Source organism: Atta colombica, unplaced genomic scaffold (genome assembly GCF_001594045.1).
Source record: "Atta colombica isolate Treedump-2 unplaced genomic scaffold, Acol1.0 scaffold5, whole genome shotgun sequence".
NCBI lineage: Eukaryota > Metazoa > Arthropoda > Insecta > Hymenoptera > Formicidae > Atta > Atta colombica.
In genome coordinates, this window is record NW_017259539.1 from 461,254 (window position 1) to 474,194 (window position 12,941).

The 12,941-nt window shown below is 33.1% G+C and overlaps 1 protein-coding gene across 2 annotated transcripts in view; it reads right to left on the reverse strand.

Moving 5' to 3' along the window:
- Positions 1 to 286: 286 nt before the first annotated feature.
- The window catches only part of LOC108691705 (fructose-bisphosphate aldolase-like), a 47,367-nt gene continuing 34,712 nt past the window's right edge, over positions 287 to 12,941 (reverse strand). Inside the window, exon 5 of one of the 2 annotated variants that reach the window (XM_018199569.1) lies at positions 287 to 879. In XM_018199569.1, the coding sequence (XP_018055058.1) occupies positions 787 to 879 (93 nt within the window). In that variant the 3' untranslated portion in view covers positions 287 to 786. The remainder of the gene's footprint in view (positions 880 to 12,941) is intronic. The other variant, XM_018199568.1, reaches the window with a different exon arrangement.

Below are 12,941 nucleotides of genomic sequence, written 5' to 3' on the forward strand. Positions count from 1 at the left end.
ATAGATGACACACATCATAATATAGCATGATTTCGTAATATTCGATACAATCACTATCACTAGTTATTTTAGTTTAGATATCTTTTGCACTCATTTTATTTTATGCTCCGAGAATGTTATATTAACATTTTTTAATGTATAATATCTACTTCTATATCGTACTATTATAGAATATTATAATAACAATATGTATCATAATATTTAATTAATCAAATCTAATACCAGTGAAATTGAGTTCAAGCTAGTTGCTAAAGAATAAAACAAGAATAATAAATCAGAAATCAGTAAGGTTATCAGTAGCCAGGCTATCAAATAATTTTAAATTCGATATTTTTGTACGTTGATTATAAAATCATCTATTAAATTGTCTGTTGAATAGGGAATTTGTAGAATGAATAAAATTTCACTTGATATTTTATTTGACGTGTAATTTACGAATGATTGATTGTACATATCTAATTGTGAATCGCGAATTAAATGACGTGGGATCTATAAAAAATATTTAATTTGACTGATACAAATTAATATAACAAATTTGTTTGTTAAAATTCAATTACAAAGCTATGATTACATCCGCAAGAAACAATTGCTAAATTAAAAATATTTATGTTAAAACAAGAAAAGAATGATCAATTTTCTTGGAATTTTTCAGATACTTCGTAGGCGCCTCAAAGGAATCCTTTTCCTTTTCATGGAAGGAACAATGACAATGATCCTATGAAGTGTTTTGAATAACCGTTTAATCTTATATTTCTAATGATGTATCGAATATCTTTTTAGATCAACCTAATACGCGTGATTAGCAACGAAAAGTGCCGTGTCTCCCGCAGCACCGGCCACGCCACCCGCGTATTTGCCAAGTGCCGACTCACTGTTAGCCTGTTGAAAAACAGAAAATTTGCAATACTAATTGACACATTCAGTCGATATATCTTTCTTGAGAAAGCTTGTAGAAAATTGCGAAAATGTCAAATAAAACAAATGAAATTATTCTTCCAAACAGAAAAAGAATTTTAAGAAGAATTTTGTAATAATTCTGTAATAATAATTGATATTAATAGCAATTGCATCAATTAATACCAATCAGAAGTTTGAATAAATATTTAAATAATTCTTGAACACAATTCTTGCTTATGTCATAGGCTGTGTTTAGCAGACTCAATTGTTGTCTGCACATACTATCACAGTAATATTGCAAAAATATTGCAATATATCAGAAATATTATACAGTGTAATATCACACAAATATATATTACTGATATTTTACATGTTGATAAATAATATTGAAATATCAATAATATTACTGCAATTTATCACAATAATATTGTAGCAATATAATTTATTAAGAAGCAGAATGGCATATTATATATCAGTGCTTGCAAAGATTTGTAGGTGTATAAGCAGATGTATAAGCTTAAATCCAATGTTTGCTCATAGGTGGTATTAATGAGCGTACAAAGCTACCCTGGGCACACAACACACTTTTTTTTATGTGTTTGACATCTGTCAACATTAACCAGTGCACATCATCAGCAATTTCATAAAACAACATACATTTTTTTCTTTCGTAATCATGTCTAGTTTTTTGCTAAAAAAAAAAGCATATGCGGGAAGCTTTGCTTTTCTGTTTCAATTTGAAGAAATCGGCTGTCGAATCGCATCGAATGCTTGTGGAGGCAACAATGCTTTATCGGAAACAACGTGCAGAGATTGGTTTCGCCGGTTCAATGACGACAATTTTGACCTGAGTGACAAGAAAGGTGAAAATCGGCTCAGGAAGGTTGAGGACTGTCAATTGCAGGCTCTTTTGGACGGACGTACCCAATCGCAAAAAATGCTTGCCGAACAATTGGGTGTTTCTCAAGCAGCCATTTCCATGCGGCTACATGCCATGGGGAAGGTTCAAAAGATCGGAAAATGGATGCCGCACTGAACTGAACGATAGGCAGATGGAGCGACGCCAAAACACATGCCAAATTTTGCTTGCCAGACAAAAAAGAAAATCGTTCCTGCATTGGATTGTGATAGGCGATGAAAAGTAGATCTATTTTCAGAATCCTAAACGCAAGAAATCTTGAGTTGATCCCAACCATCAACATCTTCCTCAAGATCAAATCGGACGGAAGACGATGCTGTTTAGGATCAGGAGGGTGTCATCTACTATGAGTTGTTAAAACCTGGTGAAACTGTTAATGCTCACCGCTATCACCAACAACTGATCAAATTGTACCGTGCTCTGCATGAAAAAAGACCGCATTATCGGAAAAGACATGACAAGCTGATTTTCCTCCATGACAACGCACACGTCAACAATGGTCCAAAACTACTTGGAGACACTCAATTGGGAAGTGCTACTCCACCGCTTACTCACCAGACCTGGCACCTTCTGACTATCACCTGTTTTCATCGATGGACCACGCGCTCGCTGAGCGGCACTTCGATTCTTACGAAGACGTTCGAAAATGGCTTGATGAGTGGTTTGCCTCGAAAGATGAGGAATTTTTTTGGCGTGGTATACACAAATTGCCCGAAAGGTGGGAAAAATGTATAGTTAGCGAGGGCAAGTACTTTGAATAAATTTGTTTTTGTTTCCTAGGAAAAAAAAATATGTTTTTCTGACTAAAAAACAGCGGATTTAAGCTTATACACTTATATTTTGGACTGATTCCGACAAGTGATTCCCACCATCGCTCGAGGTTCTGCGACCGAGCCGCCTAGTACTCATGACGCTTTGGTTCAGGAGCGTCCCTATACCAGAAATATGTATATTGGGAGCACACCTTCCGCCAAATTATTATTGAAACATGTTTTTTTATTAAATAATTTATTTCTATTAACATAAAAATTTTTCGCAATAAGTTTATTACAGTTTTTTAAAATTAAATTTGGGAAATTTGGAGGGATTATTAATATTTCAGATTGATTGCATTGAAAGTCCGACAACCATATTGACACGCAATTATAATTTCTGAAATTAATTCATTTAAATAAATATATATAATAGTTCTATCTTAACATTCAGACCGTAGTGGTGCTTAAAGTAATGTATAAAAATTTCTATTGTTAATTTATTCATTGTTTCTTAATGATATACTTATATCTTAACGTAGTTTTTTTAATACATTACATAATTATGATAACACATGGGTGTGGAAAACTATTCGAAATGTAAGTACATTTCCCGTGAAATACTATTGTAAGATGCATTTTTTTTTAATGTGATATATTTTTCCCCAGTAGGCCTATTCCACAAAAAGAAAAATTTAAATTAATATATATATATTATATAAATTAATATAATATAAATTAGTATAATACGATATATAATTTTGCTTTCCTGCCAAACCACATTCGAGTATTTGATTTTTCTTACTGGGGAACCGGTGAAGTGGAAAGATATTGTCGAAATGTACGTTATCATAATTATGTAATGTATTAGAAAACACTATATTAAGATATAAGTATATCATTAAGGAACAATGAATAAATTAACAATAGAAATTTTTATGTTAATAGAAATAAATTATTTAATAAAAAACATGTTTCAATAATAATTTAGCGGAAGGTGTGTTCCCAGTATATTTCTTTGTGTTCCCAGTATAGGGACGCTCCTAGCCAGAGCGTCACGTGAATGCTTGACAGCTCAGCCGCCAAGTCTCGGTGGTGGAGGGTCGTTCGCCGAAATAAATCCGAAATGTGTAAATTTTTGCGAGCACTGTTATATATTATAATAATTAATAACTTTCTATGATATTTATTTAAAGACGTCATTAAGACATTTAATTACTAAGATATCACAAAATTATACATACACACACATATAGGATAAAGACAGCTATAAAATGTTAAAACTAATATCATTTCGATATAAAATGCATATTAAGATTTTTAATTGATACATATTTATCATACACATATGATATTATAATTATTAGGTGTGGGAAAAAGTTCCTGGCGTTTTTTTAATGCCATCTAATGAGAAAAACGCCATGAACTTTTTCCTACACCTAATATATTACTATCAGTTGACTATCTGTATATAATACTGAAAATTTATGGTTCCTGTTACGCATACTACAGATTTTTCAGTATTGGTAGTCAACTGGCAGTAATATACAAACATAACCTAAATGATAACGGTTCATTATTCTATCATAAATATATACTTATATTGGTTATAAATAAAATGATACAAATAAAATATGCTTATTAGTTCATATTAAATAATTATTACAAGTGACTAAAAGTTATACTATCGAGAAGGAAAAAATGTTGATAAAGTTGAACAAAATAACGAACCTGATTTTTACTAATTCTTTAGCATGTAGCTATAGCTATCTTCTTGAGAAGTAGAAAAATAAATTATTTTATAATATTCTTGAGACTTCCACGGATGCTTTCTATATAGATTATGCGTTTCGCGGATTTTCTCTGTGTCCAGATTCATTCTTGGAATGCTAACGTTTCATGAACCTTGCTCTACTTCATCAGGGTGAGGAGCAGCCTGATGCTGAACTGTTCCTCCGGATCATTCCTTTTATATATATTTAATATATTTATATATTACGCTACTTGTTGGAGTAGTGAAGGGAAAGTAGAGAATTGTGGGGAGGGAAAAGAGAGAGGTGGGGAAAATCGGTCTTTAATAACTGGGAGAATAGTTTTCCATATTTTATTTATATTGTAGCCATTATCTCTATTTAGATTGTTAGGGTGTTTTTGTATGGCTTCACTATATTTTCTTGGAAATATGATGTAATGTTGGCTATTGTGGTCGTTTTATCAAACAGTATTTGATCCTGTTTCGATTTTGTATTCTGATAATGCTGATTGCGTGTGTTGCAGATATGTTTTAACCTGACATCACGTTGGTGTTCTTTTATCGTAGGTTGATCATTCTCTCCAATGTATACCAGGTGTACAAGTATGAAATGACGATTTGAGAAACAGATGGCGCACCAATGCAATGTGAAGTACAAAGATTTAACATTATACGCCATTTTATTGTACCATCAACAAGTGTCAAACGCGCAAAGTGATTTGATTTGATTTGAAAAGTTTGCATAGTATTGTGTTGCTGTGTTTATGACGAAATTTGTACCAAATAAGGAGTATTCGCGGAGAGCATTAATTTTTTGTTTTCATTTGAAGAAAACTGTTGCGGAATCATACCGCTTATTTGGAGAAGCTTATGGTGAACATGCTCCATCGCAAAAAACGTGTGAACGATGGTTTCAGCGTTTCAAAATTGGAGATTTCGATGTTGTAGACAAGGAACACGGAAAACCGCCCAAAAAGTAGACGTGGAATTGCAAGTATTGCTGGATGAAGATGATTCACAAACACAAAAACAACTCGCAGAGCAATTGAGCGTTAGTCAACAAGCTGTTTCCAATCGCCTACGAGAGATGGGAAAGATTCAGAAAGTCGGCAGATGGGTGCCACATAAATTGAACGAGAGACAGATGGAGAGGCGCAAAAACACATGTGAAATTTTGCTCGAACGATACAGAAGAAAGTCATTCTTGCATCGTATCGTTACTGAGGATGAAAAGTGGATTTTTTTTGAGAATCCCAAGCGCAAAAAATCATGGGTAGACCCAGGCGCACCATCCACATCGATCGCAAGACCGAATCGCTTTGGCAGGAAGACGATGCTCTGTGTTTGGTGGGACCAGAAGGGTTTATTATGAGCTATTGAAACTTGGCGAAATAGTTAATACCAAACGCTATCAACAATCGATTTGAACCGTTCATTACTTAAAAAACGACCAGAATAAGAGTTGCCAAAAGAGGCAACACAAAGTCATTTTTTTCCATGACAATGCTCCATCACATACGGCAAAACCAGTTCGGAACACGTTGGAAGCACTCAGCTGGGAAGTTCTACCCTATGCGGCTTACTCACCAGACTTGGCTCCTTCCGATTACCACTTGTTTGCATCGATGAGTCACGCACTTGCTGAGCAGCGCTTTGGTTCGTACGAAGATGTGAAAAAATGGCTCGATGAATGGTTCGTGGCAAAAGGGGAAGATTTTTACTGGCGTGGTATCCACAAATTTCTCGAAAGATGGGAAAAATGTGTAACTAGCAATGGAGCATACTTTGAATAAATCTCTTTTTATCATTCTTCTGAATTTAACGTGTTTTTTTTTTGGGAAAAAAATTATCATTTCATACTTGTACACCTGGTACTTGCCTGCAGGAACAAAGTATTTTATATACTCCTGCGGAGCTCCTGGAGATCTTTGATCTTTAGGATTTCTTAAGATTTGTCCTATCCCTTCTTGGGTGATTTAAAGATAGTTCGGATATTGTGTTGGTTTAATATTCTGCCAATCCGATTTGTTATTTCTTTGATATATGGGAGAATGGATAGGATTCTTTCGTCTGATTGTGTGTCAGAGACCTTGTTTGCATGTTTATTGATTGTTTTGATTATGTCTTTTTTGTCGTGTAAGACTATTTTTAAATGATTGAGTTCTGTCTGTAGATGTTCTTTGTCAGAGATGGTGAAAGCTCTATGTATAAGTGAATTGATTGCAGATTGTTTTTGTGCTGGGTGGTGTGACTTGGCATCTAGCTATTTATCTGTATGTATTGATTTTCTGTACACTTGATTGCCTAAGGTACCATCGGCTTTCTTAGAGACAAGAACATCTAGGAAGGGGAGTTTTCCGTTTTCTTCTATGTCTATAATGAAGTGGATATTTGGATGTTGATTGTTGAGGAAAATAAAGAATATACAGAGTTCGGCTTTGCCGTGTCTCCATATCACAAATGTCGTCTACACATCTAGCGGAACCAAACTTCTGATTTTTTGAGTGTTTTTCTGAGAGCTTCTTTCTCAAAATGCTCCATGAAGATGTTGGCAATTACAGGAGAAATAGGAGAGTCCATTGCCGATCATGAAGTTTGTTCATAAAATTAGTTGTTGTAGGAGAAGTAAGTAGTTGTTAAGCAGTGCTCTATTAGTGGGATGAGGTCGGAAGGGACTTCATGTGAGACCTTTATTATGTCTAATGTATCTTTTATTGGGACATGTGTGAAAAGAGACTCTACATCGAAATTTACAAGCAACTCTGTAGGACATAGTCGGATTTTTTGGATCTTTTGTATGAAATCCGATGAGTTAGTTATGTGTGATTCGGATTTCCAGTAAGGGTTTGTAGTGTTTGTGCTAGGAAGCGGGTTAAGTTGTATGTCGAGGAATGTATGTCGCTAACAATCGATCTGAGTAAGATGTTTGGTTTGTGTACTTTTGGTATAATCTTAGAGGGAGAGGATTTGTCGTCTATATAGTCTTAGTGGGAGAAGATTTATAGGTTATTTTATAATTGAATTTTATGTAAATGTGTTTTAGATAAATTTATAGTGAAATTATAGTAAATAAATATTATATTGTTTTAATTGAAGATAAGTAAAAGTAATTGAAATTTAATATTCGTAATAAAACACAAGAATTAAATATAGTAAGTAATATTAACAATCAAATTATTATTTTCTAATTAAGGGGATGCTGGAGTAATGGCCGAACTTCGAATCGATAGTACAGATTTTTTTTAATTCCAAATAAAAAAATCGATGATATCTTTAATTTTCATTTCTTACATTATCGTTCTGTCTTACTCAAATGCATATAACTGTCCTTATCTAAAATATTACAATGCCATCTCTTACAAAATCGAACACCTACTGCTAGACAATTATTGCTTTGTTTACTATTCCGAGTCTTCGCTCAGCATTCGTATACACGTAATTGCAGATCGACATAAATCTTTCTTTTTAAACTTTGTGACATGACAATTTTTGTATTACGCGGATCGTTTGCGGGGGGATGTTGCGTCCTCTCGGTTTAGAAAGTGAACGCGCAAGCGAGTGCACGTGCGAGCTCACATGCAAGCGTGCAATTAATCATTCGTTTAATTTATTTGCTGAAAATTTATTTTTTTTTAGTTAGTATTACATTTAGATCTTATATCATGACGGACGTACTTGATGACTGAATTGTTGTTTTGAAATCCTGTTTCACTATCCGAAGAAAAAAGACCGCACTATGCAAAGAAGGACGAAGATACGATAATATACTGGGAATGCGATAATATGATGGAAGTCGCCTCTTCCAGAAGTCCCGATACGATCGTATAATTTCGTATATTTTTGTAATGCACTTTGTTATATCGCACGAAAATTAGAGAAGAATTATTATATAATTATTATATAATAATTGGAAAGAAAGAGAGAATGTATGCCAGATGGCTGAGGAAGATACCAATCAGAGATTAAGACACTCCAACGCGGAGCTGGTGGCGGAGCTTGCTAAGACCTTCCGCTTGCTAGACTCAGGAGGCGGTCCAGATGACGTTGAAGTCCTTCTTCAAATCATACTGCGCGCCCTAAAGAGTAAAGATTCGTAGGATCGCGTGATCGATAAGGGCCAATGGCGCGTGACATGGTTCCGATTAGAGAGGGGCCGTATGGCCTGCGTGAATCTGCGGAAAATTCTCGACCGGCACCATGATTGAATTAGAAAGGTTACCCATTGTGCTTAATGACGGAGGACCTGTCACATGATCTGAGATCTCGACCAATCAAAAATTGAGTTCATTGCAGCGTGAACGAGTCATGTGAATTTCTGCAAATAAGCTCAAAACTTGGCTGACAAATCCTCCCATTACTTTTAACCTACTGCATCCATGGAAATGGGTCAATCTCTTTTTAATTCAACCAGTTCGTACTATGGCCGAGCCATTGTAATTGTGAGAGAACGTACAATCTCTCAAAAGTTATCAAAAGCAGAGCCGAGGTTGTCCTAAGGATAGAAAGTATGAGGAGTCATTGAGACGAACGTTGCCATAATTGTGAAGCTGTCGATCTCGAGGTTCCTAATGTCGGATTGCGCATGAAAACTCGAGAAGTTTTGAGTGGCTGATCTAATAGCTGCCATGTGAATCATCAAAAAAGAGCCACATGCCATTCGAACGCCTCTTCTTTTTGAGAGAAATATTAGTTGCTTGCCCCCTTGTCACAATCGAGTCACTTTATGTTAAGTTAATTTATGTCATTTTATTGTATATTAGCCAGTCGAGACTTTTATTGATTGCGACAACAGAATCACTATGTAAAAGTCGCGTCAGATATCTGTTCCGATTCGCGCCGATGTAACATCCTGGTAACATACTTTTTGTCAGAATACAAGCTCTTGTATAGTGGCGATAGATTTTATTTTGGTTATCGTATAATATTCGCCTTTTTTATGTGATCGTGGAGCCAAGATTTAGCGAGATCTTAGAGATGTATGATTGCCTAATATCGACTTTATTTTGTTGTTTCCCTCAGAAGCGGAGCCTATAAGATCAGGCCTAAGTTCTGAAAGTCAATGATAAATCGGCTTATCAAATACACATTATTTTTTTATTAATTTATTAATTTCTTTATTATTCTTACAGTCTATCTCTCTCGTCCTCCGACAACTTCCCTGCTTATAATGACTCATCCCTGTGGTCACAAATTATGATTTCGCGTGAATACCGTAGAATAATTAAAAATTAACGAAAAAGTAGCACGCTCTCTCCTGCCCAACGGTTTTGCAAAAATCTCTAAGGGCGGAATCTACAGATATTATTCAAGAATCGAGATAGTTTTAAGCTAATGATTGAGATGTCATAACCAAGAGAGCTATATTAGCATCTTAACACATTGCTTAAGATGATGACTGTCTTAAAATTAAGAACAGATTATGGATTCTATAGTCTAAGATTTTGCAAAAATTTTGTCTGGTTATCGAGTCATCTTGTAAGAGAATTTATTTATGTGAAAAATATAATAGAGGAGGCGACCAAGTTGTGCCGTCATGTGAGTACGATCACAGCTTTTAATTTCATAAACTCTAAATTGTGCACGTAACACGATGCTGAACTATCGTTTTGTCTATACATTGTAAAACTTTTGTATTAAGGAAACATCTATATCAGTTCTATGAGTTGAAAAAATGCCTTTCATTTTTTTTTTCGATTTTATAATAGTATAAAGTTCACTGCAGCACCTCACAATTTTGCGTCTATTTTAATTCTGTAAAAGGATTTTTTATTCTGTTCAATAAATTCGGAGATTTATATCGATCTGCAATATCTCGATAATTTGGTCACTCCAGCATTCCTTTAATATAAGAATTTTAAAAAATAATATTAAAAATACCAATTTAATAAATTTTTAAAAAATTCTTTAAAATGATGTAATTTTTTTCCAATAAATATTACATTAATTATAAACAATATAATATATATTATACATAGGATTATATTATAGAATAATATATTATAGAACAATATAATATATTATAATATGATATATTATAATATATACCATATTATAATATATTATAATTGTATCTGATAACACAAACTATAGAAATCAAAGCCTTGCAGTCTAGCTAAATCTTAAATGTATGATTCTTGTGTGAATTTATATACTTATGTACTCCTTAGAAATGATTTTTCAGTCTTGAAACACCAACTTTATTAAACTACCGCAGTAATGTCACGAGTTGAATTGACTAGCAATTTAACAAAATTTTGCTTATTCGCATCTTCGAAACGATCTTAATAATGCTGAATGACATTAAAATCTAAATAATTAATTCTTATTGCGAAAAATAGCGTTTCAAGACCGAAAAATCATTTCGGCGCGAAATTCTATTGTATTGTTTATTTACGTCGCCTAAAAAGACATTGTTTCTTCATATGCCAATTATTGCGAAGAATATTACTAAGGCTTCGATAACCCAAAGGCTTAAAACGCTCGAAATGTAAGAGATCCGGAGTTCGACTCCCAGCCGAAATAATATTTTTCGCAATAAGAATTAATTATACAGATTTTAACATATTTAACCTTATTAAGATCGTTTCGAAAATGTGAATAAACATCAAAAATTTGTTAAATTGCTAGTCAATTTAACTCGTGATATTATTGCGATAGTTTAATGGAGTTAGCTTCAAGACTGAAAAATCATTTCAGCGTGCGTTTCTAAAGACACATACGTATATAAATTCACATAAGAATCATACAAGCATTTAAGATCTAGCAAGACCCCGTTTAGGCTTTGATTTCTATAATTATAAACATTTTATAAATATCACAAAAAATATTTCAGTAATATTTCTCTATGATATTCTCAGTAACATTTTTGTGATTCATTTTCGCGGACATTGTAATATTACAGTGACAGTTCAATAATATTATTCAGTGATATTTCTGCTACATTTCATTGTAATATTGCAATAGAAAAATGATATTGCTGTGATATTACTGTGATATTATATGCTATGCAATAGTTGCAAAATAATGTTCTGTTGAATGCAGTCATAGTATCTCTAGATTGCACAAGGAATGACGATAAAGTTCGAAAAGGACACACTTATTATCTAGAGTCCCTATACTAAAGCCTGGCCATTCATCGCATTCGTATCTATTGGCTGAATTAAATTTAAGAATAACATGGCGGAACCAATGAGAATAATTTATTATAAAATTCAGACTATTTCAAACAAAAGAGATACAATAAATTATAAAACCACTTTAAATATAAATTTTGTATTCTCCTACATTAATTTTCTAAAATTTCAGTACATATTAAAATAAAAAAAGTCTATAAATATAGCGTTACCACAAAAAAATTATTTTGCTGTTGTTCACTGCATTTATTAATCGATCTTTTTGATATGCGATTCTCATACGATATTTTATTACAAAGTTTCGTAAAATTTCTATATTAACTACTTACTGCCGTATTCTTAAAGTCCTCTCTTGAGTCCAATTTAATTGATGAGAAGTAATGTCATTCGAATTGCAAATTCGATAAATAAATAAATTTATAAATAAAATCAATATTAATTATTAAAAATGATCCAAACAAAAATGTTAAAAACATCAATTGACAGATATTTACAGTTTATTACTTGCTAACTTCGATTTCTTCGAAGTATACTATATTACTTCCCCTTTCTCTCCTATCATAATTCAGACTTTCGTTCGTTTCATTTTTTAAATATAAAATATTTATTTATATCAAATGCGTATTTCAAATGTAAATTTTTTTTCTAATATTACTTGTGACAAAAAAGAAGTTTTGCAAATATCTGTCAATTGATGTTTTTAACATTTTTGTTTGGGTTAATGTTATTTGTTTGGATCATTTAATTAATATTGATTTTATTTATAAATTTATTTATTTATCGAATTTGCAATTGACATTACTTCTCATTAATTAAATCGGACTCAATTTAAGAATACAGTAGTAGTTAATATAGAAATTTCACGAAACTTTGCAATATTCATTCAGTACCGTGCCGTTGAGCGATACGTCCGTCAAAGCGTTCGCGCGGCCGACTGCTTAGTTGCGCCGCTTCTGTCGGCGCGAATTTCATGCCCTGTTGGTTGGTTATTTTCAAATGCTCACCGTTTGAAAATTATTGATGCCTTAAGATTTTGTTATCGATTTATTTTTTCACGAGACATATGTACGTGCCGGTTCCTGCGCTAACTTTGATATATCCTCTGTGTGTGTGTGTGTGTGTGTGTGCGTGCGTGCGTGCGTGCGTGCGTGCGTGCGTGCGTGCGTGTGTGTGTGTGTGTGTGTGTGTGTGTGTGTATATATATATAATAAAATATAATAAGAGAATATTCAATTTTTAGTTATTAAGAATAATTATTTAATACTATGTATATATCTTATTTCACATATAAATCATTTCTTTTAGAGATTTCAATCTATTCTATTAATTTTTTCAATCCATAATAATTTTCTTGTATCATCAGTTGGAAGTGGTCGCATTGAAAATCTCTTTCGATCATTATTTATATCCCAAAAACACAGCAGCATGGCATTTTAATTTTTATGTATTGCTCATCTGTCATTATTTTAATTATTTATAATTTTATA